Here is a 24,416-nt window from a genome sequence, read left to right as displayed (position 1 = left end):
ACTACAGCTACAGACTACAGCTTGTGTTGTTTTTAGGTAGGGTTTACCCTTTTGGGTCGCAACCTAGAACAAATGCAATCAAGTACAATGTGCATGAAAATGATTGCAATGTTCAATTTTGGGCCAACAAATGACATATGTGATTTTAGTCATAGGCTTCCTTACTGAAATAATATATAAGTAATGCTTCGACGAGCCGTAGCCAAAGGCATGCCAAATCTATTTGCAAGTTTTCAAAAATGCTTATGCGAGACTTTCAGTGATTTCGTAGACAGAGGTTGCAGTAAATGATTCCTTGTAGATTAGTCTTGTGGAGGGCGGCAGGCACTTTTCTTGGGTCCCGGATCGGGAGAATCTGCGCAGCTGATTTTGCCTCAACTTTCCGATAACCAGTTTCTTAGATAATTATTCTTAGATAATCGTATTCATTGCTTACGTTTTCTAAAATAGATATAGGGTGCAATGTATTTAGATTTCTATTCTTTCCAATTCCGCAATAAACCCTCACAGGATAAGTGTTGGAACGAATTAAAAAATAACAAATCAGTTGTAACACCAAAACTTTATAGTTTTCATAGCTGTTATGAAAAACCAAACGTCATCGCAACTTTTGCTCTATAATCTATATAGACCGAACTGCTGAACCTTCCATCTAAGTTCTTGCAAGTAAATCATCACCAGCGCAAAAACAGCGCTTTTAGTGGCGAATATGCAAGCACGCTATTGTGGAAACCACCAGATGGATTTTGAAGCTGAAAAAACATTTTACCACAATTTGTGGCTATCACATAGTTTATAAAGAATTAAGACATTCTGGGCGCGTGGGTTAACAAGATTAAAACTTGCGCTGTATTGTGCTAGAATAGCTCGATCGTGAGGCCTGATGGTCTGTAAGTAAAAAAAGAACATTTGAAAGTGATAAAGCGAAAGGCGTGTTTTGAACCCGCTGAAATGTCTTAAAAGTTTTTCATTTGACCTTGACCATGAACTCTGAGTTACGTAACTTTAATTTGCGGCAGTTAAGTGAGTTAATTTTTTGTTGCATATTTTTCCAATCAAGCAGAAACGGACGATTTATAAGATCTGTTTGTCAAGCTCTGTAGTTACATACAACGCCAAATGCTTGGCATCTATCCGCTGATAAGTTTGAACGCTTTTCTACTTTACCGTGACCGTGAACGCTTTGTTACGTAAATGTAATCTACGATTGTTACGTAACCAAAATTTTTGTTAAACGATTATTGCAATCTAGAAGAAGGTAAGGCTAATTTTTGTTCGTCTAATTCTTTATGCTGTAGTGATGAATAATGTCAAATGCCGGATTTCGCACACGCAGGGAAATGCTATTAAGATTTCTATACATACTGCAGGAAACTGAGACCGTGAACGTCTTCCTATAAGTATTTGTAAAGGGGAGCTCTTACGTGACTAAACCTCATTGCTAAACGGTTACAACAATCAAGCAAAAACTGACAAACAACCTCCAAAACCTTTTAAGCACCCAGCATAAGAGCAATATTAGACGTGGGAAAGCTTCCATTTTCATGATTTCTACAGCGGCCAAAATAATATTCTCTGAGATAAGAAACTTCTTTAAAAGGATATTTGTATCTTGCCACTAGATGTCGATATTTTCTTCTGTTTTCAATTAGACTCCATTTCGTCGTCATACACGTTAGAGGTCGCAACTGCTTACGATTAAACTGTTTTTGCTTAATATTGTGGATATGTTTTTAGTATAAGCTATACCTTACTAGGGGCGGATCAAAGAATATATGAATGTTCTTATTTTAAATTTTCAAAACAAGTTACATTTTTATAATGCCATACATAGTTATTTACAATACATATACATAGTTTTTACGCGTCATGTATATTTGGTGATATATAATTATTTGTTGTTTATAATCGACCTCTGTATGATCCGTAATCGTTTATTTGCATCCTACATTATGGACACTGTTTCCAGTTTTCTTGCTTTAACTCAAGTCTGTTTCTCTTAGAAAAGACTAAATGGCGTCTTTTATCTTATTTTATTTTGTTTTCATAAATTAAATACTGTAAAAAGTGGATTCAGAATTGTGTGTTTTTTTTGCGTTTAGATTCTTTTTTCTTTTGCGTGCTGATTATCACTATATTGACTTCACTCCATACCTTGAAAATAAAGTTGTTTAATTTATAGTTATACTCACAATTTTCGAAAGAATTTATGGGAAAAGATTTATTAATCAGCATAATAAGAAAAAAGGGCAGATGAGCTGTTTTGGACACTTTGTCAGAAAAAAAAACGGCCAAAGGAGGTAAAATTCTTATGGGCAAAATAGGTGGAAAACAAGACAGAGAAAAAACAGTCCAGAGTTTAGATTTATACTTAAGCTGCATGAGTAGATGGTTTAACAACAAAACCTACCAAGGTAATACAACAAACACGAAGTAGATCATTGTGAAAGGTTAAGTCCACAAACGTTCCACTTGAATATGACAAACGAACATGATCTAATAATTTCAAAACTTTTCACCAAACGCAAAAATGTTAGCCACAGGTATGTGATTGTAAACGTCACTTAAAGAACAAAACTGTGGGTAGGGTTATAAGTTACACAACACACTTTAACTGTTTACAGTTGAATTTTGCTTCAGTGAAGCACAATAGCTACACCTCTTAAGCAACGCATCCGTATGGAAGTGAAACAGAGAACATATTCCCAAAAAGCCTTCAAGGGCAAGGCATAAACCTTCATATCAGAACTATTGACTTTTTCGATACTAAGTTTCCTCTTTTATGTTTCTGTTTCTTAACGCATGCGTAACAGTACAGGCTTCGTAGTTTTTAAACAAAGTTACGCGTTAAAGTTTCTTTGAGACAAATAGTTGTTCCGAGACACGCCCTAACACATGTTTGAATGGGGACCGCATTTGCGAAGCCTTGCCGCAAAATGAATTGATTCAGTTCATACCGAGTTTGTGTGAATTATTGCTATTGTAGACAAGTAGGTATAAATGTTTTAAACAAAGCAATGATAAAAAAATAAATTTTGCACTGGTTATGTGCTATAACATTGAAACTCAATAAGAGTATGCAAATATTTTCGTAACTTCCAGTTTCTTTTGATTTGTTGAATAGTCAATTTTTAGAAGATAAGTTATTACAAGTCTCATTTTGCAAAAATTTCTTTTGAAACCTTGTTGACCTACTAAACAGTAATTCCACACCGAAATCATAAACTATCGTGGTAGATAGATCCTTAATAAAAAATAGACATGCTTCATAATATACCAGTATATTTTTTATTCAGGCATTTTTGCAGTTGGCTGTAAATTGGTTATTGTGGGTTTGGGTATTGACTTGGTCATCTTTGCGTTGCAAAATACTGTTTAAAAAATGAGAAGCCACGACCGTATTGTTAAGAATTAAAGGCATTTGAACGGTTGAAAGAAAGGTGTGCTGTCAACTTGTTAGATTGAAAATAAACAACAGGTATAAAATCGGACAAAAAATGTCGTGCGCGATTAGGAATAAAGAAACGAAGCTGAAACGTTCGGCCTTCTTTTGTATGAGATGTGTTTTTGAGAAATTGTAGCAGCTGTTTCGGTTGCTTATGAGTAATTGTGGCGAGGTAAACAATTTTTTTAAAACAACCTAACAAATCGATAAAAAAAATTTTTGCTCAAATCCTCCAAGGAATCCAAGTTTTTGTAATTATATACCTTATGTACCCGAAATGTTATGGTGCCATACAATTTTACGTCAAAAAGCGGTAAATAATAAAAATGTAAAACCAAATTTTAACATTTTTTTCAAATGCCTCTGTTAATCATTCATTAATGCTATTGCGCCACAAACACTCTACAGACCAGAGGAGCCAGTGTGTAAAATACATTTTTCATGCGCTTGCGACGTGAGGACAGAAAAGGACTTATTTACAAAAAAGTGTTTGACCTCGTGTTTCAGGAAAATATCACGTGGCTTTATGAGGTTTTCATCAATTTAGAAAACATTTCACCTTCTTTGTAAGGTCGGCAGTAGAGAACATGAAAAAGGTAATGCTAATTTTGTTTAATCTTTCTAATTTTTACGTATAAAAGCACGACTGTTTCCAAAACAACTTCAGATGAGATGTTTTACCGTCGGCATCACAAAAGATGAAATCGAAAATATTAAGCGTTTTTGCGTAGTAGATAAAAGTGTTCTTTTAGCGAAATGCTATTCAATTTAAATTACAGATTAGTTATTGATTAAGTAATTAGAAATCTTACAAACTAATGTTTACAAACTGTAAATATATACTTCCGAAATATTGAAAAACTTAACAAACTTATATTTTACAGAAATTTAATTGAAAATAATGAATACTTCGTTTATCATAATTGGGTCATTATTGACTTTGGTGATTGGATTGTGTTTTGGAGAAGCGCTACCATTCAGCCAATCAGATGTCGTTTTGAAAAACAAACTCCCGGAAGTTTACAAGGATCTTGTGAAGTAATTATCAACTTTGTATTAATGAACAAAAATGTTAAAGCGTTTAATAGCACAGGCAATAGTTTGTGACATAAAAGGAGTTCAAAAATTTCATCATTATATATTGATTTTATTTTTCTTATTTTCGTTTTCCCGCGCAGGAAACGATCGACCGCGGATCACGAGATCAACGAATCGCGTTACAGGGATACGACCAAGCGAAGAAGACTTCACATGCTCCGGAAGTTGATGGACAAAATTACTGGGAAAAGATCACATTCGGCCGCGTTCCGAAAACAGGATTATGATTACGGTAATTACAAAATCATTAATATGGCAAAAGAAACTAAATAAATATTGATAAATAAAAGGTGAATAAATATCAATTTTTTACTGTTAGTTGTTTTAAATATCAAAAGAAATGTAACCAAATTACACGCTATTACAAGCAGGTTTTTAATATAAGTTATGGAATTAATATCAATTAGTTTTATTTTAAGAATAAATCTTAAAAATTTCGACATATTGTTAGATGAATGAATAAATGCAAACAATTTTCTTGGAATATCATTTTTTAAAATTTGGTTCCTTCTTATAAAACAATTTAATTGTCAATTGCAAATGGACTATTTCCATGCAGCAAATGGGTCCAATATATTTTTCCTTTTAAAACTGTATATTATTTCACCAAACGTCTTGGAAAACTACTCTTTGGACAAAAGCATAAACAATTAGATTGGCCTTCTTTATTGCATAAAACGTTTTAAAAAATGTATAAATTTTGCGTCGAAAACAACAGAGAGGGATGGACCACCACAGGTCAAATGTCGCTTTTCCCTCAATTTCAAACATATTTAAAGAAACAAATTTCAAAACAACGTAACAACCGCAAACCACAGTTATACACCAAGTTCAGGGTGAAATTGATACTTTTACAAATGGTTACGAAGTGTTAAAAACAAGCGTAACAAATACGTTTGTCAGCTATTGCCGGGTTTTAGAGATAACGGTTGCCGCACCAACCGGGCTGACTCAATTATGGCTACAATTTAGGGACTCACACAAACTATCCGGACGTTTCATATACTGAAAGACAGCAACACTTAATTTAAATCAAAACCAGCTGGAGGTTCACTAAAAGTGCTTATTTCTGAGTTAAGAGATAAAACAACGACTGCCCTCCAGCTGGCCAAGTGTAGAAAGAATCGTAGCTCAAACAAAAACTCGGCAACTATGAGTGCAACTCGGCACAAAGCGCTCGGCAATTATCACGTCATTCTGCGAAACACGAAATCCCTATGGATAGGGTTATGGTTATGATAGGTCACCTTAGGTTCAAACAAATGGAAAGAGTAGAGACAAAATAACACAGCACAAATATAACTTCAACGAATAAATAAATACTACGATAAAACAATATGTAAAATAATAAAAAACAGTACGACACAAATAAAGTGATGCCGAATGAAAATATCTATTAAAGTGCAGTGAAAACGTTCTTTACGAAACTAAAGGTGAGAATCGCCAGAAACTGAAGCAATAATCGCAACGCAAAAAGTATTCTGTTGTGAGTAACCTAAACACACAAGGCGAAATAATTTATGTGAAAAATTATGTGACACAAATATTTGCAAAAAGTTCAAAACAAGTATTTGACTTTGTTTGCGACGAAGGAATGTTATAGACTGACTTCGTTACATTTCATCCCTTTCATATCTAAAGTGTTTTTGTTTCAGTTATAGACTACAATGGCCCTGTTTACTACGTTGATATGTAACTACAATGACCACACAATATAGTGGTAAGTCATTGATGAACAGCGTTTCTGATTATAAACAAATTTAAAAAGAACGATTATAAGATACGAATTGACTTGGTGAAAAATCTTTGTAAAAAAATTTGTGAATATGGAAACTGTATAATTTGGTAGTCAGCAGGCTGTGACATAGCAATAAACGATATTCTTTGACTGATTACAATTTTGATTTAGATTTTAGAGATTTCGATTACAAATCTCTGCTGGGCAACGATGTTAAAGAGATATTGGAAAACGATTCATTCAATTGAATGCCGGTCAGATTTATCTTTAAAAAACGTTTCATTCCGTTTTACTTTATTTGTCCGTCTCTGTATAAATAGACTTTGCCTATAATAATGGAGCCCTGGATTATGCACATGATTTTATCGTAATACCTCACTTTAACAAAATTGTTGCAATAACAACATTTAGTAATGTTCTACTCTGAACACGGACTATTATAAAGTTCGAAACATGTAAGCTTTCAATGCAGTATGAATATTTCTGCATTTGCTGTTATTATTGCAACAATTTGGTAAGGTAAAGCCCCATCCAAGTTATACCTCACCCTTACTCCTGCCACAGTATTTGCATCTATAACAGGCCATTGAGGCATTTTTTGTTGAAATGCGGTAAAACTAAACATATTTCGGCCGATGCTTGGTGCTTTGATACTAACGTTACTTTTAATACAATAATTGTTACGAAATTTTAAACACTGCTAATAATTCAAAAGAGGTTTCATACCAAGATTTTTATATAGAGTAAATGTATGTATTGTGCTTGTATTAATCGCCATATTGATATTAATCATTTCTGTTCAGTTTTTTGGTGTAGTTTGTCAAGGTTAACAACTCTTATTCTCTGCTATTGTACATGAGCAAGCCGTTTTTAGCAAAACACATTAAATAAAGTTGTAACTATTGTACTTGGTTGTCTACAGTGCAGCATTTGTTATAAAATGTATAGTATTTCTCGATTCAACCCGAAATATTAATGTACGTTGTATAAGATAGTTTCGATTTTCTTTGAACAATGCCAAATTATAAAGCTGACAATTTCTATTTATGCCAATATATATATGAAAACGGTACTCGCAGAAAGACAAGCAAATTGTTGACATGTAATTGTTATTCAACGATGTTACTGACCAGGGTGAAACCGGCAAATATCATCATATTTACAAATAATTGCATGAATAAGTCACTACATAGCATGTAACCATGGTTAGCTTGCAAGCTAATCTGCAAACAAGTTACTTCAGGCAGACCAAGTTTCATGGCAACATAGTAAACAGTCTTTGACTCAAAACATAGCGGTCTATGACTCAAAACAACATTTCAAAGTGATAAAGTGTAACGAAGGTTGTCTAGTTCTTTCGTCTTAAGTAAAGACAAAAACTTGTTTTGAACCCACTGAAGAGTTTTGAAAGTGGGCTATTTCACCGTGACCGTGAACTCTGTGGTAACCTAATCTGCTGTTTGCGGTCGTAGTCCATTTTGTTTCATCAGTCATGTCAGTGATAGATCTATACCGATAGAACAAAATTGGGTTTGATTACCATTATCGTCCTTTACAAACAGACCTTTTCTGGAAAAATATTTTCGTAAAATAATGTAACTCCGTCATTTACTGTTTTGACTCACAGTAATATTATAGGTACGAATATGGATGTAAGGCATGCGACGTCGGCCAAAGTTTATTTAGTTACCCATAAGTTTGTGAAAAGGATCGTTATAGCCGATTTTATGTACAGTTAGTCAATTACCTCCTTTTATAGGTGGAGATATAAATGTTTTAATTACCGTAGAACGTTGCTCGTATAATGCAAACATTGCTAATGCATGGGCGGCAAAGTTTAGTAAATTTGACAAATAAAATTTTTCGTTGCAGTTTGACTTTCAATCAAATTATAAGTTTTTGTATGATTTAGCGAAGTCTATACCTAAATCTAAATTACAGCATCTACAGTAATTGGATAAGTTGTTTTCTAATTTTTTCGAAACAGCGTTCTTCAGGGTAGATTCGTAATCGTAATCGTATTCGTAATTCGTAATCTACAAAAACAAAAATTTTTTTTTTTAAATCTAATTTATTGCTCGATTTTGGTCTGATTACCGAAGCACAACTAAATGTCTATACATGCATTGTAGCCTGTAATTAACTTAACCTAATTCAGTTGTTTGTACAGGTTGCAAATAATTAATCGTTCTGGAAACAGTTCGAAGAGACATGAAATTATGATTGCATCTAAATACATGAGAAAAAGATAATTATAAACCTAAGAATTGAAAAAAAGGCGAAGGAGAGCATATGTTTCATATTCAAGAATAAACTTTTGCACCAAATCAATTATTTTCACAAAACCGATTTATATTTATATCTATACATAGCCTTATTATGAGAGAGTGACTATTTCACTGTAAGTATAGGTCACGCAGCCTATTGTTAAAGATAGGCGGTTAGGTTAGGCGAATGGGTATGCAAAAAATTGATTTTAGGTATTTAACGTTTTATTGGGGTTAGAAAATTATAAGGAAGATTTAGGTTAGGTTTAGGTTACTACGTTATAACATTTAAGTTAGGTCAACAAGAAACTGTAAAAAAATAGTCTCGAAAGCACGATTTTTTCAGGTGAAACAGTGGCAGTCTATTAGAAAAGTCGTTCGACGAACTGCCATTATCATGTGCGGTCAGATCACGCTGCATACCAAGGTAGTAAACAAAACCAGCGCATAGTCTACAATTCAAATAAAGTCTCATTTGAGACATAAAAGTAATGAAGTGTATCGAAGCTTTTCGAAAGTTCGTGCGTCGCCAAAAAAACAAAACATTTTTTTCACAATTGTTGAAAGTGTTTGCGAGGTTTTTGATTCTGCTGTGACTGAGAATTTGGTTTTGCGTATTTGTGATTAGCAGTTGTTATGTGAGTAAGATGCGTCTGTATAGCGATGACTGGAGTAAAACAAAAAGTAATATTTGACCTTTCTGTGACGGCCCATCCTTGTTTATCAGTCTTCGGCACACAAATAAACACCACTTTCATAGTTTTTTGCAATTAAAAAAGCCAATGCAATATTCCATAATTTGTGACATTCGTATGTTCAAACAGTAACTTTCCGAGACTTTTACTGAAATATCTTGCAATGTAAGAAGAAAATTGACGAAGTTCACGCAGACAGGACAAAGCTAATCGCAATTGGCAAGCGATGTATATGACATATCTTTTGTCTGGAGTAATAGGCTACTTATAACAATTTTTGATACGCTGAAGACGGTGAAGACTAAGAAATTGTATAACGTGAAATGTTAAGATTAACAGATGAATCGAATGATATAATATAAATTAACTTAATATGTGAAAATATTGAAATACTCAAAAAGCTGTTGTCTCATATTAATTTCATAATTTACGTTAAAACATAGGCTAAAAGATCACCCCTTCTGGCTTGTAAAAAATCGGTGTCTTAGCTCAACTATGCAGGTACCATAACATTAAATTACTGCGAAAACATGTTAATTTACTTTAAGTTATAAGTTACCTCGTACAGTTTTAATAATTTTAGTTGTCATGTGAACATTGAAGCAATTTTCATTCATCAGTTGTTTGAACAGGGATCACGACATATGGCCGTGAACAAACTCGCCGGCGACAACTGGTTGTGGACAACTGACCGGCAACAAATTGGCCGGCAATCAAATTAACCGTGACGTAAACTGGCCGGCGATAAAATTAACCGTCGATAAATTGGCCGGCGATCAAATTAACCGGCGACAAATTGGCCGTCAAAAGGTCAAAATTCTAATTCACTATCTAGTCGCTATCTAGTCACTATCCAATTTAGTATGTGTATTGCAGTCAAGGTTGCCACTCGTAGAGTTTTTTGGCCCCTTGTAGGGTGTAGGGTGACCCTACGGGTTTTTCACCTTTATTCATAGATTTCCTATTGTTACATGCATTTTCCCGGTCTAGACGAGTTGTTTGATGAGATTATGAAACAATGTGTTGTAGCCTATCTCATGTAGTAACAATGGACTCATTGCAATAACAATGGACACTTTAGTTAAGTAAATTGTCAGATTGAAGCTGTACGTCAGGACTCCCCCGGTCAATTTACCTCCCGGTCAATTTTCATTCCGGTAAGTCTGTTCCCGGTTAGTTTGTTCGCGGTCAATTTACATCACAGTCAGTTTGTTCGCGGTCAATTTACGTCACGTTCAGTTGACCCCGGTGAGTTTGTTCGCGGTCATTTTCCCGCGGCCATATGTCGTGGAACCGTTTGAACACACCACCTGCTCGTCTGCTTAACTTCGCTTTTTTGAACTTATGTTTTATAGATTTAACTAATTATGGGTTTAGTGACCGTGCTAGTTGATACCAACAATTATAAACTTAATTATTTTGGGCACGTTTTAAGCCTTTTCGGGTTTGTCACTTTTTCCCGTTCATTGGCGCGTTTTAGTAACAACTGGCTTGATTTTGTCGTCCTCACGGCGCTTTTGACGAAAAATAAAATGAGTAAAAATGATTGATATTCGTATGATGTTTATAAAAATTTCGAAAAAACTTATTTCTTAAAACGAAATCTGATTGGCTGAATGGCAGCGCTCTCCATAACACAATCCAATCACCAAAGTCAATAAGGACGCAATTATGATAAACGAAATATTCAATGTTTTCAGTTATATTTCAGTAAAATAACATTTTTGTAAGTGTATTTTTTCGGTGGTGATAAAGATTAGTGTATTACCATAATATAAAGCACAAAATAAAAAGTTAGGTGTGAGCAAAGTTTAGTGAATGAAAGTACTCGTTGTTGCTTGATCTTGAGTTAAATAATTGTTGGTTGCTACTACGTTAATTTTATCGGACTTTTGTATCAGGATTTAGTCTTATAATTGCTGTCATTTATCGTTTTGACAACCAGCCTTACTGAAATTGAAAAAGTTACACCTAAACTGGTAAGTGACTTATGAAAAACCAAGCGGACTGTTCCAAAACATGACATTAAGACATATTTTTGTAAAGAAGAAGTAACTTTCAGTCGTTGCGTGACAAGCGCTGGAAAATAAGGACGCAGTAACTAGCTGCTTTTAGCATTTCGTGACAGTCAAGTGGCAATTGATCATATATAACCATAAATGTTTTGGCGAGTTCACCAATTGGGTGGTCTACAAAGAAAGTGTAGAAACGCTTCAATCTAAAATCCAGCAATGCAATCCTTAGTAGCGGAGTATGCATGCAAAAAACGATCAAATATTAAAATAGGTTTTAATATTTTTTAACTTAAAGGTTATCTATGCACAAAACTTTGAGAAATCAAAAAAGGTCAGGATGCGGCAAACTTCAAATTCATAAACTTTATTTAGCTTGACGCTCGTTTCGACAAAGTAAAGCGCTCTAAATTGGAATAATAATGCATTCACCGAGGGCTCAATAAAATTCCTAAAGTTGAAGTAGGACTTTTTGGCAAAGTAAAATTTGAAATATCTACTCGCACATTCAAATAATTCAACTTGTCGAAAAAAAATTTAAAATTGCGTGAACACATGTTTTTGTTTGAATTTCTCGTATTACTATGCATATCCACTCAAAAGCTATTGACAGATTACAGCTTTTAATGGCAGCAGACAAAAAATTTAAACTCTACAGAACAAAATGACCTTAAAATGAACCCAATGACTCTGGGATCTGACAATATTGCGCATATAAGTGACTTACTGTACTTTTTCACAACTACTTTCAAAAAAAGTCCATTTGAAACCAACTTTTACGCACGATTTGGTATAAAACGGTCTTGGTTTTCACAGGAAATGCGGTGGTTATAGAAAACTTGTATAGTATTCATGGCCGTATTTTCAAAATAAAACTTAATGTTTTGACTTTAAAAGCTTTGTGAAAATTTCCTGCGGTTTAGCTTTGAATGCATTGTGCACCATCGAAGCAAATTTCAACACCTATCAGCACATGCATTGTGTGTCGCTTGAAATTAACCCGAACATTTTGACGTTTACCAGCACTCACAAGCGAATAACAGTGATCAACGCCTTCGCATGTGTTCAAAGGTTTTAAAATAATTGGTCTGTGATGGACAGTTTTTTTGTAAATTTAGCAACATTCAGAGCTAAAAAACAACATCATTAAAACAGATTCTTGGTAAATATGCCACAATCAAACTACAGCGTAAACATAAAAAGATGAAAGTTTTTGCATCACTCGATCTTGTAGTTTGGAATTTCGTATGCAATTTCAGCCCATGTGTAACCAAACTTTTTCTCAGCCAGGAAACTACCTGCTTTACAGCTAGTCAATTAGCTCTTTTTGCTTTAGTAACTTTTAATAGCATCTCTTAGTTAAAAACAACCATCTTTCCCCTACAAAGGCCAAACGTAGACTGAATTAACATTCGCCCAGACGAGAGCAACACCACACAAAACACAGATTCCACTGTTGTCACGCCATTAGGAAATAAACGCGGAACGCTAAATACCAATTAGGCCCTAGGGGTCGCGATGTGAGACGTCACAAAAGATCGACTAAAAACATGTGTTCATATAAATAAGTAAAATACGGCAGCACGTGAGCAAACATAAAACCTGACGAGCATGCATAGAAATGACACAATGCGAATAAAAATAGAAGTTGACCCACACATTTGACTAAATTAACATTAAGAGTGGTGCGAACAAACAGTGTACAACGTGATGGCTATAAAACGGGTGCATAGAAATAATCCCGTGACACATATACAGTATTTAAAAGTGAAACACTGATATCAAAAATATGCCTTTTGCAATGGAACCCCAGGAATCCGAGACGGCGCAATTCGCAGCCAAAATAACATTCACAAAATGCTCTTTTTTAGAGTTTTTGCTCCCTCTGCCAAAAACAATTCCGACGCCCCTGATTCTTTCCCTTCTTGTATATATATATTATATATATATGTATATATAGCGCTTTCCATAATAGACACTTAACCGCTTGACAATATGCCGAAAACAATATGGACTAGCCAATCAGAAACAAACCAAAATGTAACCTATATACAATAACCACCGTTTGAAATAACATGCAACACAAATAACACCCAATTCTACTGTAATAGTAACATAATCCTAATACCCGATCGATATCTTATTTGTGTTTCTTAGTGAATTATTTCGAAATGTTGCAGATTTATTTTAAATCGTTCTGGAAGTTAAAATTTTCAGCATTTAACGTGTAGTAGGCTAATAGGCGTATAGTCCAAATTTCGTTCAAACAAGATAGAAGTTGATAGATTTGCAAAACCAGAAGCTCGTCAGCATTTTTATATCACGTTTAATGAAAGCGATTTCCGTAAACAAAACAGTATAATATCTCCTTATCGTCACAAGATATTTTCGCCGGTTTGCAATGCAAGTCACAACTTGCGCAATAGCAAGACGGAAAACTATACATTACTTTTTTATTGTTACATATTACTGTCATCGGCGTCATGTCTGTTGTTCGATCTTCCACCGCAAGTCTTAAAATATTTCTGAGTTAAATTTCTCACAGCATGGATTCAGTGGAAAGCACGAACTCGTGGTACAAAGTTTTATTATTACGTCATTATCAAACCAGCAGTGCGTAACATCAAGACGACACCCACGTTGGAATGGACTGCAGCAGAAGCGCAGTTACTGGTCTGACTTAGTGCCGTAAAATGCGGAAGGCGTGTAAATATTTCTGATTTCGTAGTGAAATATGAGTTTTTTTCGCTGGGACCTATTTTTCAAAGTAGGTGCGATTATGTTGCTAACTGCTGAAACTTCGCTTCTTATGTATTTATACTCTAAGTCTCGGAGAAGGCGTGGAAAAGCAGGCGTTTTGTCAAATACACCGGTATTTCACAAAGTGCTGTTCTTTCCTGACAAACAAATTCCGTGTCAAAAGTATTTGTTATCCCCAAAGGTAAGTTTCTTTATCGCATCTTGTTAGCAGGCCTATAGCCCAAATCAGTTTGCCTACATTGAACCTGACATAGATAAAACTTAAACAAGTGATTCAATGGTAGCCTACTGGGTTAAAAAACATGTGCTTCCATACCTGTGTTCTTCGTTCAGCTTGCTGCAAAGTATTTTGGTACTGGTAGGCTCGGAGACTTGGATTTTGTTTTTACTCTCACTATGTGTGGCTTGCGGTTGTAAATTAAATTTTGGCGCAGGTTTTGTATTGCTGTGTTGTTAATTCGGGTCTAGGATTCAAGTGCACAATCACAGGATGCCTTTGTATACTAGACCCCAGCTACTCAAATTGTGACGTCATCTGGTTGGGCAATTGTATACTGGACCCATTAATTTTGTATTTTTTTCTATGCATGTCCGTATCGGGCTGAGATTTGTTTTCGCCTCTGCCTGGCGCAAGCACAGAAGATCAGCATACTGTAGTTTCTTCCTTTTATTTTCAAATGCAGGGTTGTACCAGGACAAAATGCTTCTATTCTCACGATGAGACTTCGTCATTTTTGCAGCTTATTCGCCATGTACTGAAGTCTCAACGCTCTATCGACCTATGCATATTCAGTATCACATGCAATGTAAGAGTTTCTTTGGTTGTTAAGTATGTTCATTGTTGACTAATAGTTAGTCTACACTGTAGAAGAATTTGCTAGGCGGTTCCTATAATAATTGCTTTAATATTATTGCATATTAAGGAATTAGCCCACGCTGTGTTGTTGAAATATCGTCAAGGTGCGAAAGTGCGAGTGATTACGGATACTGAATACATGAATTTGAATGGATCGAAAATCCCGGATTTTATGACAGAAGGTTAAAAGCTGTTGGAAAGGATAATTCTGTGTTTATTTCCTGCTGTCACAAGCGAAAATGATGTTAACGTTATAGCCTCCTCTTGCAGGCATATCAGTTCGTCATGACCGGTCGTCTTATCTTATGCATCATAAATTTCTCATTCTTGACGGGAACGTAGTTGTTACCGGCTCTTTTAATTGGACTCAGTCTGCGGTTATAGGTACCGAAGTATAATTATAACTTACACTTTTTATGTAAAAGTAGGTTTATGTTGTGATTACCTTAATAAACCATATCGTTAAGTTTTTATAGCAACGTTTGATATTTATTCAGGAAATAACGAAAACGTACTAGTTACCAATCACGCAGATGTCGTCCAGCCTTATCTTGATGAGTTTGATAAACTTTGGGCAAAATTTGACGTTGAAAAAAGAGGTTGATGTGTAAGGGTTGCCTTAGCGAATATATGACTTTTCGCCGATTACGACACTTGTGTTCTTTGACAGCAAGCTGACGAACGTGGTTGTGTTTAGAAATGCTGCGTATAGGTTTGAACTAGGGTTAGTTCGGATATCAATAATTTTTACTATCCGGATAACGGATATATCCGTATATTTGGAATTTATCTAACCGGTTAACCGGTTAGATAACTGCTAAGTGAAACAATCGATTTCACGAGGTTTGCATGAAAAATGGATTGTAAAATCATTACACAGTTTTATTGCAGATCTACGCACACGCGCAGTACGAGCGAATACGAGAAAAATCACGCAAATTTAATGTTCACTGCTTCTGCAACGCCCTCCTTATAAAGCACAATGCATCATTCAATCATTCATTATGCTTTCTTTGTGACGTGATACTAAATTTCACTCGTGCATTTTACGAGTACCGTAGTTGAAAGTATAAGACAGGGGTGGACAAACTGCGGCTCTCCGGCATGTTTTTTGTGGCTCTTCTAGTCGAATCGTAAAATTTCAAAGAAATTGTATAGGCTACCAAGACTACCGTTTATGAACGTTTCTCTCTTTTTCTTTTCCTTATTTAGGCCAGCATTCATGACAAGTTGTTAATTATTCAAATTTAATGATATTTTTCGATTGAGGAATGCAGATATGGAAAAATTAAACGATATAACTATTTATGACGTCATAAGTTCTTATGACTTGGCTCGTCAGTAAAATTTAACAACCAAAGCGGCTCTCGGGTTCAAAAAGGTTGCCCACCCCTGGTATAAGACAATAGAAGTGTGAAAAAAGGTTTAATTGCGCTCAGCGGGAGTCAGCCTCTACGTAACAAAGAATGTTCAAACTTATTAAAAAGTGTAAAACGCATTAGCAACGATACTCTTTTAACCGGTTAACCGGCAGATTTATATCCGGATATCAGATAGAAAAAAACCCTGCGGTTAACCGGTTAACCGCTATCCGGATAATCCAACCCTAGTTTGAACTACGTCCTAGAATCGTTTGAGTTATTTTGTGTTTTTATATCGACTTTCAGGTATTAAAAGTCAAAATTAACAAAGCAACATAGTAGATGCAGAAAAACAGTTTATCAAAGAAAAAATAAAATTTCTCAACACTGGCGAATCATGGAAGATACCATGAATTACCCTGGGCAGAACGTTTGGAGAACAGGTTCCTAACTTACCAAGTAACGTAGTATTCTACTACTGTAATCTTGAAGCTTCTAAGTTACTTTTTTGTGGTAAGGGAGTTGGTGATCAACTTATCAGTAGGCTATTTGATATGTGACGTCTAAGGCCACCTGGGTTTTAAGATTTTTTTGCAACTAATTATTTACGTAGTTTTGATTTGCGCTTTGTTTAGACTTTAGAACGATCGGTGTATAAAGAACACACACACAGTTTGAGTAGCCCAATAAAGTAAACTGTTGAATTTGGCTTACATTCCTGTATCGCGCTTCTCACCATTTATAGCCGACTGAGAGGCTGCGATGGACACACCCTTCATGGAGTAAGATTTAAGGGTTATAAGAAAATATATCGGCTGCTCAACAGTACAAGTATCAAACTCACGGATACATTGCAGATGTAATATTGTGCTCAATGTTCTACATCGGTAATAATGGAAGTCAAGCTTCAGTACTTGAAACCTTGTCCTGTATCCAGCGACCTAAACCACCAGGATTACTGAACGGCGTACTTCTTGCACAAAACGGAAAAAATGAAGATTTTATTTCAAATATCCCATGACTCTTTCTCGAAAGGTTTTGCTTTTCTCTTCAATCCTCTTTGCTTCCTCTTCATCTCTTCTCCTCTGATCATCGCGGGAAACTTTCTGGGTAGGCTTTTGAAGTTCGATTTCTGGCCTGATAAAGGTTAATGACGATGTAAACCTAATAGTAATACCCAGCATAATTTTAAAAATGAAGCAATGCTAGATATAAACTACCATACAGCATTCAAGGCAATTTAACTTTGGCCCATTGCATAAATTGAATAAGTCCAAATAAACAACTGAAGTTAAAACACATGCACTCACACATCTGGATCACTTTCTTGCACCAATAAAGAGGCGTCATGCTTAGCAACCTCTTCTGCAGTGCTCACCACGGATTCATATTGCTCTTTTCCGTTTGCTACAAACTTAACCAGTAACTGTAACGTGTTGTCGTTGAGGCCAACAACGCCCTCTGGTGTTATTTCATCAAAAAGCTGTAACGAGAGTTATTCAAACATGGCCCCTTCTGTGTTAATTTTGAACAAAACGTTTTCTAAAGCACACTTGCCTTCATGCTGGTTGTACCGTAACAAATGTTTCGTCGATCATTATTGGGCAAATTATCAGCATCCACAGCAATGGTGTTGAGTTGATAACAGTAAAAGGATAACCACTGTCCATCTGTGATGATAGTCTGTATGCAAAAACACTTCAGGGTGAAAAAAGCTGACAAGCTCACATTTCCAACTTATATGTGCATGAGTCAAATTTATACAGAACTCATTTCATTAACAGTTAAACACCAGCTCTGTAGTTGAGCAAATTTTCTCAAACTGGCAGCCGTGAGTGCTATATATTTTGCCCATAAGTAGCCACAGCTATTATAGTAGCTACAGTGTATTTCTTGATTGGAGTCATTGTGTGAACTGGGTTTAAAACCGATTTCTGGTCGCAAAAAGTAGGTTAAGGAACACTGAGTTTGAGGTACAATAAACATACGAAAACCTTACTGGTTGTCAAAAGTAAAGTTTAAGGTGTTATTCTGTAAAATAATCTGTCAACAGTTGTCACGTTGCATAAACTGTACAGGCTTAGTACCCAACCTGTGAACAAAACGGCCTTGTTACGTCATTATCCATCCAATTAAAATTGTAGTGGGCTTGAGCAGCAGTCCACACCCATCCACTCATTATTCCGTGACCTTTGAGATGTTCGTCAATTTCTCCTGTGATGTCACTGTGCTCTGCGTTTTCTCTGTACCACTCACGCGAATACCTGCGAATAGAGAGTGGTTCGCAAACTTTTCCTACTTATGCTAGCTGATATGTAAAAATAACATCTGGCGAAGGCAGGAGTTAATAAAAAAAAGTAAAAGTAGGTATATCTGTTTGTATACGACTATATCTGTACAGCTTTACCATGAATTTATTTATAACTCATCACATAACACACAACTGCTCAGTTTTCAAACACCCACTGCTTTGGAAGTAGGAAAAGCTGAGTATGACCATGTGGGCACGGATCATAAACTGGAGGTGGAAGTTGATCCAGCTCTTCCTCCAGCATCGCACTGTGGTAATTCTGAGTGACATCTCCACCAAAAAGCTTGTAACCTTGTGAAAAATGTTCAACATGTAAGACTCCGGCCTGTACCATTAAAACCAACAGATACATTAAAATGCAAGGCTACGTACACAGGAAAAACCATTACTTTTGAGAAATCTACCTGGTGATATCATGTTTCTATATTGCTTATGTTCTAGCTTGAAAACGTGGGGAGTTGTATAGAAAGATGGTATTTGGCTAGTAGTAGAGAATTCACCTAGCCAAGGAGAAAATTCCGGTAATGGCTCTTTTGTCCTAATCTGAAACAGTTGTACACAAATGAAAAAATGCAATATCGCTAAAACAAACTGAGATTTATTGGAATGTGTGCCACCAGATACCTGTAAAAATGGCTTATCATGACATTGGTATGGAACAGCCATGTCGTCTGGTTGGGTCCACTTTAAAAACCCACGACCATTCAACCAAAACAAGGAATTTTCGGCATTATGGTCAATTTCACAATCCAGCAGCTGATTATTTTCCGTTGACAAAGTGGTAGCTAAGTATTTCATGATCGTAGCAAAGCATTTCTCTTTGATACTTTGCTCTTTCTGCATAAAAAAAATTAACTAATATGCCATAAATTGTACATATGTTCCATACATAACTGGTGAAAAAATTGTACAGAAGGTTTTTTTTAAAAACATGAGTGATCTAATATGCTTTCCACCTACCTTAAGAGGGTCTGTTTCTTCACTGAAGTTCACATCATACTTCATCATTAGTGTTTCGTTTACAAAAGATCTTAAATCATTCATGTACTCTTCATCGACTTTGGCATTCTGTATTTGATATGGCATGCCATGCACATACTTTGTGTGTGTCAGGTATTGATAGTAATAAGAAATGTTTGAAATAGGTGATGCTTCATCAAAGGAGTTAATTATATATTTCTTTCTTGGATATCGGTCCAGCAGGAAATAAAACAATTCATTTGGCTAAACATGAAGAGAAAGTATTAATTAATTTATGTTTACATTATAAATTAACAAATTTTATATTAGGCTGTTTTTGAATAAATTATTAAAGTTGACCACACACCTATTCATAACCAACAAGGCACTGGGGAAAACAATGGTTCCAATAAAGCAGCTACTTAGATATTACAACAAAAATTGAGCTTCTGTAAGCTGGTATGTCACACTGTTTGCAAAAATATCATATTTTCTAACCAAATACCAAACTTGCAACAAAATGAAATATCTTACTGTTTCCATATCAAATAGCAATTGCCTTTTATCTTTATATCCAATACAATATTTTCCTTTCACTCTTGGATAGGTATCAACCCATCTTTCGTAATAAACATCATACCAGCGTCTGTGTTTAAAAGTTGCCTTCTGGTCTGCTTGTTTTGGATACTCTGAAAAGATTTGATTGATACATATAACTAAGAATATAATAAAAAGCAAAAATTGCATTGTGACAGAAGTTGTCACAGGTTTATAGAAGAAATACAACATACAGTGGAGGGAATAAAAGGCCCTGTCTGCAGAGTTGGGCAAAGGTGCACTTAAGTGCGATTTTCCTGTGTTTCAGTTGTGCACTTCATGTGCATAAACATACTGTAAACGCAATTAAGCACTTAGGTTAATGTTTCATTCATTTAATCAGTCGTGTTGTGAATCACATGATATGTTAAGAGTAAATACTGGAGTCAATACATTATCAAGAGCAATAACTGAATTTGTTTCTGTTATAAGTACATGCAAAATTAATTAGGCATTTTTATAATCAGACTGTCCAGACATGGTACCAACAAATCAATTCCATAATGGAAAGTGTGGCACCTACATGCATGAGACTCATCAACAAGCACATCAAGGTACATTGGGTTGTTTAAGCGCCAGTTTATAATAAATATACAAAAAATTGAACTTTCACGCCAAAATTTGCCTTTTGGAATAACAATTTCTAGTTAAAAACTGCCATACTTTCCGGTCAGGCTAACTGCAGAATATACGCTAAACGCCCTTAAAGTGCGCAAATTAAAAGATGCAATATTTGTGTCTAATGCAGAAGTGCACAACCACAGCCTTTGCATACTACACCCCAGCTACTCAAACTGTGACGTTATCTAGTTTTTCCAAATTGTATACTTTAGCAAACTTGGTGCCACAAAAATATAATTCCATCCTACCCCAAGGAAGACGTTTATCCTGTGCTTTTCTCGGGATCGGAAATCTTTTTTCCTCCAGATTTTGCTGAGCCAATCGTTCCTTAAATGTTGGCCATGTTTTACGCCATACGGACTTTACATAGGCAGCTTTGCTGGTTGAAAAACTTCTAACACTGTTCGGAAAGAATACCTTTTCAAACTGCAACATTTTTGAGCAACGGGCGCAAGACGGGAGACCCAACTGCATTTTGTTATAGACCAGCTTTCTTTCCGGAGTTCAAAGCTAACCAGAGTGGAAGACAAATAAATAAGACATAACCTTTGGTTGGTTGCCTATCGATTGTTTCAAGTTTTATTCTTCATGATTACCAATTACAAACATGGGTAGTAAGCATAGAAATCAAAAAAAAACTTAGAGCGCCCCAGTTTTGTTACAGTTTTTATGTATTTTCATAATTGTGCATGATATATTGAGCTTACTAACTTCGTTTACTGACAAAAACTTTAGAATAATAACAAGTTTTAAAACAATAAAAAAAATTTAAAAAAATTCTTTTTTTATGGTCCAAGCTCTGTGTAGGGAAGACCCCCAAATGACGTCTCTTGATTTCACATGTTTGGCATTTGTTGAAGGTTTGCTGCATTTAAGATATAGTTAGATGTTAGCCTACCGTCGTCAGTAGACGGAATCACGGAAGTAGTAAAGGTAGTTTTCACTATAGGGCTTGATATGATAACCCCAGTGCTATTTCAAAATTAAGCAGTCACATAAAGTATAATAATGCCACTGCCATGGTATGTTGTTGAAAGGCTTTGAACGACCTAGAAGTTAAATCAGTAAAAAAAGAAGTGACCATTTTACCGTGTTCCACAACCCCGCAAGTAGGCCTAGCTCACTTCGACTGGTCAGCCCACTGTTTAAGATGTGATGGGCGGTTAGGTTAGAAGAAAGATTGGGCAAGAATTTTGAATTGTGGACACACAGCGCCATGTTGTACTACCACAGCACGGCCGCAGAATAGTTGTTTGGGTTAAACTGACATCAGATAATAGTTTAGGTTACTATTAATACGTTGTTAATACTAATTACTATGTTGTAATTTTCATGTGTGGTTAATGGCGAACTGAATAGAATAGTTTCAACCGTACAATTTATGAGTCTAGAAAACCATACTTACAGGCTGACAGCCAATTTTAATTGGCAAAAGACTTCAGCGAATTTAAGAGAGAATGTTGGCTGCTAATCTTACTTGGGATGAGTTTTGCGAAGTCACATTACACATTACATGATAGTTTTAGTACCGAAACTTTTACATGAAAACTGTCACCCCGAACGCTATTATTCAAATTTCATTTGGCAAGTAGGCCTTACATCACAATCATTGTCTGGTCCTTGACAGGTTTGGTAAAGTTTGTTCGATGGTTAAAGGTTTTATTTTGTTGTTTTGTCGAGATTATTTCTCTTATGGTGTTAATCATCGCACAGATGTTTGCCGAGAAAGTGGCGCTTGTAGTGGTCTTTAAGCGCACTTCACAACTAGCGTACAATGCAGACATGATACTTTGCCACTTCTTTGTAAAACTGCTTCTGGGCTTGAAACTGATTTTAGCGTATTCATTAAGAAGTTGCGCCAGCGAAAGGTAGAGCTTCTAGATGTTACAAGTTTTGTCAAGGAAGATAAACAGCCGCTAACAGAGTGGTTTAAATCAACAAAATTTAAAGCATGGCCGTTGCTAACAGACACATTGATGAGCGTCATCGTCATATTTTTGGACAGGTTGGTTGCTTTGGAACTACTTATTCGTTCGTCGAGAGTAAAGAGCAAATGAACTAATATTGAGATATTCCTAATTTAACTACATCATTACAGGTTGGTAGTGTTCTGGACATGGAGGAAAAAGACGTGGAGAAAATATTGTGCAAAGATCCAAAGGTATGTTTAGCTTATCGAAACAACTTCTGTTTAAAAGTTTGATGAACGGAAAGTAGTTGCTTTAGCAAAACCCCTGTGAAAGAATTCAAGTCCGATAGCCTGCTCTAAATACGACCTACCCTCTCTCCGTCAAACGGATCAACAGATCAAACGACTGCACTCAGAGTGTTATAAAATCCAAATATTTTTAGTTTCCTTTGTTCGAGGAGTTTTTTCGCGTTGGCGGAGCCCGAACTTTGATCATGTACTACCAGAAGCAACCACCGAACTGGTACAAACCAAAGAAACAACCGACGGCTCAATATCAGGGCAGAGGAGCCAGACAACCACTAGGTAGGTTGGCGAATTCCATGCATTACAGCAATGTCTTGTGATTACGCGTCCCAAGGCTTATGTTCGATGCCGTTTGCTGTAATGAGTTTTGATACATTCTTACACGCTTTTGTTGCAAGTTGATGTCATAGGCTATTAAAAATTATGTTGCGAGTAAGTTGAAGTATTGAACGCTAAAATTGAGTTGTTGCACGTCATTAACGTTTCGTTCGCTTTCCAGAAAGTTCTACAGTTCTGTTGCAACCACCGCCAGCTGGTGCTTCAGCTCAACAAACCGTTACACATAAACAAAGAAAATATTTATTTATCACCAATGCAAAGGAGGAGGTAAGCTTGTTATCGAGATCGTGAGATCACCATGCTGTATGTTTTATTGAAACATTTATCCCATAACGCAACACAAATAAACAAGCGTCTTCCGGAAATGGAAAGAGTTATTTACTAAACTGTATGCTTAAACATTTAGTATTTGATTCTTATACTTGGCTGTAGGGTCTTGACTTTAACACTTGCAATCGTTTGGTTTTTCCAATACAGCCTTTGCTGGGACACGCCTTGTTTTTTGTCCGCCATTCAGCGGACAAAGCAATAAAGACTGACAATGTGCAAAAGGACACCTACTTTGGCTACTTCGAGGTGGAAAATGGTGATTTACTTGGTGGAGTAGAATTCTATCTTTCCAAAGTCATGCTGCCTGCGCTAAAGGCAACTTCGGTTAGTAAGCATGATTCAGCAAAAGAAATATATTTTGAAAAAAGTATCTAATAGGCCATTTAAATCTATTAACAATATATTGAGCCTAGTTTGAACTTGATTTTTTAAAATATAAACGCAAAATATGTTAAATAACTCTGAGCGTTTGTTGTTTTATTAGAACTGGGGTCTTTTGACTGGTAAAAGGCTCGAAGAGCATCGCGGTAAATTCCTTGAGGAAATGGAATGTTTCATAAAATGCCTGGGAAACGCACGATGCAGTGTGAGGGAACAAAACTTTACATTGACCAATATTGACGTCAGCATTGACGTCACGACCTTGTCACCGTCAGAATATTCGTCACTGGGTATGCGGTACTGCCGTTACGGCTGGGTTTATTTTTCGAAAATTTACGATGAGAATAATTCGTCTTAGGTTATACTTCGTTGCATGTGAAAGGATAATTTCATATATTTGGTGTATACTTAGAACCTGAGAGACATTGAC

At 35.7% G+C, this 24,416-nt stretch overlaps 4 protein-coding genes across 6 annotated transcripts in view; 3 read left to right on the top strand and 1 right to left on the bottom strand.

Annotated features, from left to right (window-relative positions):
* Nucleotides 1–4,337: 4,337 nt before the first annotated feature.
* On the top strand, nt 4,338–7,153 carry LOC143446708 (uncharacterized). Its single transcript, XM_076946465.1, has 4 exons — nt 4,338–4,483; nt 4,624–4,775; nt 6,199–6,263; nt 6,453–7,153. Exons 1-3 carry the CDS (start codon nt 4,347–4,349, stop codon nt 6,237–6,239), a joined length of 330 nt encoding a protein of 109 aa, XP_076802580.1. The 5' UTR covers nt 4,338–4,346; the 3' UTR covers nt 6,240–6,263; nt 6,453–7,153.
* Nucleotides 7,154–13,309: 6,156 nt separating this feature from the next.
* On the top strand, nt 13,310–16,678 carry LOC143445723 (mitochondrial cardiolipin hydrolase-like). 3 transcript variants are annotated; one of them, XR_013113860.1, is made up of 6 exons: nt 13,310–14,196; nt 14,699–14,821; nt 14,939–15,053; nt 15,142–15,255; nt 15,369–16,252; nt 16,295–16,674. XR_013113860.1 is itself a non-coding variant. In XM_076945010.1 (5 exons), exons 1-5 carry the CDS (start codon nt 13,990–13,992, stop codon nt 15,473–15,475), a joined length of 666 nt encoding a protein of 221 aa, XP_076801125.1. In that variant the 5' UTR covers nt 13,310–13,989; the 3' UTR covers nt 15,476–16,674. The 3 variants fall into 3 exon arrangements, 2 of the variants coding, with proteins under 2 accessions (XP_076801125.1, XP_076801127.1); XM_076945010.1 differs by having other exon boundaries at nt 15,369–16,674; XM_076945012.1 differs by lacking the exon at nt 13,310–14,196 and adding an exon at nt 14,210–14,373 and having other exon boundaries at nt 15,369–16,678.
* Nucleotides 16,679–17,072: 394 nt separating this feature from the next.
* Nucleotides 17,073–21,309, bottom strand: LOC143445717 (large ribosomal subunit protein mL65-like). Its single transcript, XM_076945001.1, has 10 exons — nt 20,970–21,309; nt 20,038–20,192; nt 19,504–19,767; nt 19,168–19,380; nt 18,948–19,086; nt 18,699–18,834; nt 18,325–18,496; nt 17,790–17,915; nt 17,543–17,715; nt 17,073–17,369 (listed from the first exon to the last, which is right to left on the bottom strand). The coding sequence occupies exons 1-10, from the start codon at nt 21,193–21,195 to the stop codon at nt 17,234–17,236; spliced, it is 1,740 nt and encodes a 579-aa protein (XP_076801116.1). The 5' UTR covers nt 21,196–21,309; the 3' UTR covers nt 17,073–17,233.
* Nucleotides 21,310–22,441: 1,132 nt separating this feature from the next.
* Nucleotides 22,442–24,416, top strand: part of LOC143446038 (dynein axonemal heavy chain 8-like) — a 33,751-nt gene continuing 31,776 nt past the window's right edge. The window contains exons 1-6 of the mRNA XM_076945485.1: nt 22,442–22,726; nt 22,820–22,882; nt 23,074–23,215; nt 23,436–23,542; nt 23,753–23,929; nt 24,090–24,276. Coding sequence (XP_076801600.1) covers nt 22,673–22,726; nt 22,820–22,882; nt 23,074–23,215; nt 23,436–23,542; nt 23,753–23,929; nt 24,090–24,276 — 730 coding nt within the window. The 5' untranslated portion in view covers nt 22,442–22,672. The remainder of the gene's footprint in view (nt 22,727–22,819; nt 22,883–23,073; nt 23,216–23,435; nt 23,543–23,752; nt 23,930–24,089; nt 24,277–24,416) is intronic.

The sequence above is a fragment of the Clavelina lepadiformis genome, chromosome 2 (genome assembly GCF_947623445.1).
Source record: "Clavelina lepadiformis chromosome 2, kaClaLepa1.1, whole genome shotgun sequence".
In the NCBI taxonomy this organism is placed as follows: Eukaryota; Metazoa; Chordata; class Ascidiacea; order Aplousobranchia; family Clavelinidae; genus Clavelina; species Clavelina lepadiformis.
The sequence above is the reverse complement of the archived record's forward strand: the minus strand, read 5'-3'. Positions and strand labels throughout refer to the sequence as shown.

Bases quoted from the DNA above. Each gene is read 5' to 3' on its own strand.
- LOC143446708 (XM_076946465.1), top strand. From the start codon at position 4,347: ATGAATACTTCGTTTATCATAATTGGGTCATTATTGACTTTGGTGATT. The intron at 4,484-4,623 runs GTAATTATCAAC...TTTCCCGCGCAG, and splicing joins GTTTACAAGGATCTTGTGAA to GAAACGATCGACCGCGGATC. The intron at 4,776-6,198 runs GTAATTACAAAA...TTTTTGTTTCAG, and splicing joins AAAACAGGATTATGATTACG to TTATAGACTACAATGGCCCT.
- LOC143445723 (XM_076945010.1), top strand. From the start codon at position 13,990: ATGAGTTTTTTTCGCTGGGACCTATTTTTCAAAGTAGGTGCGATTATG. The intron at 14,197-14,698 runs GTAAGTTTCTTT...TTTCAAATGCAG, and splicing joins AGTATTTGTTATCCCCAAAG to GGTTGTACCAGGACAAAATG. The intron at 14,822-14,938 runs GTAAGAGTTTCT...TTGCATATTAAG, and splicing joins TATTCAGTATCACATGCAAT to GAATTAGCCCACGCTGTGTT.
- LOC143445717 (XM_076945001.1), bottom strand. From the start codon at position 21,195: ATGCAGTTGGGTCTCCCGTCTTGCGCCCGTTGCTCAAAAATGTTGCAG. The intron at 19,381-19,503 runs GTAGGTGGAAAG...TTTTTTATGCAG, and splicing joins AAGAAACAGACCCTCTTAAG to AAAGAGCAAAGTATCAAAGA. The intron at 17,916-18,324 runs GTTGGGTACTAA...TTTTGCATACAG, and splicing joins CAAGGCCGTTTTGTTCACAG to ACTATCATCACAGATGGACA.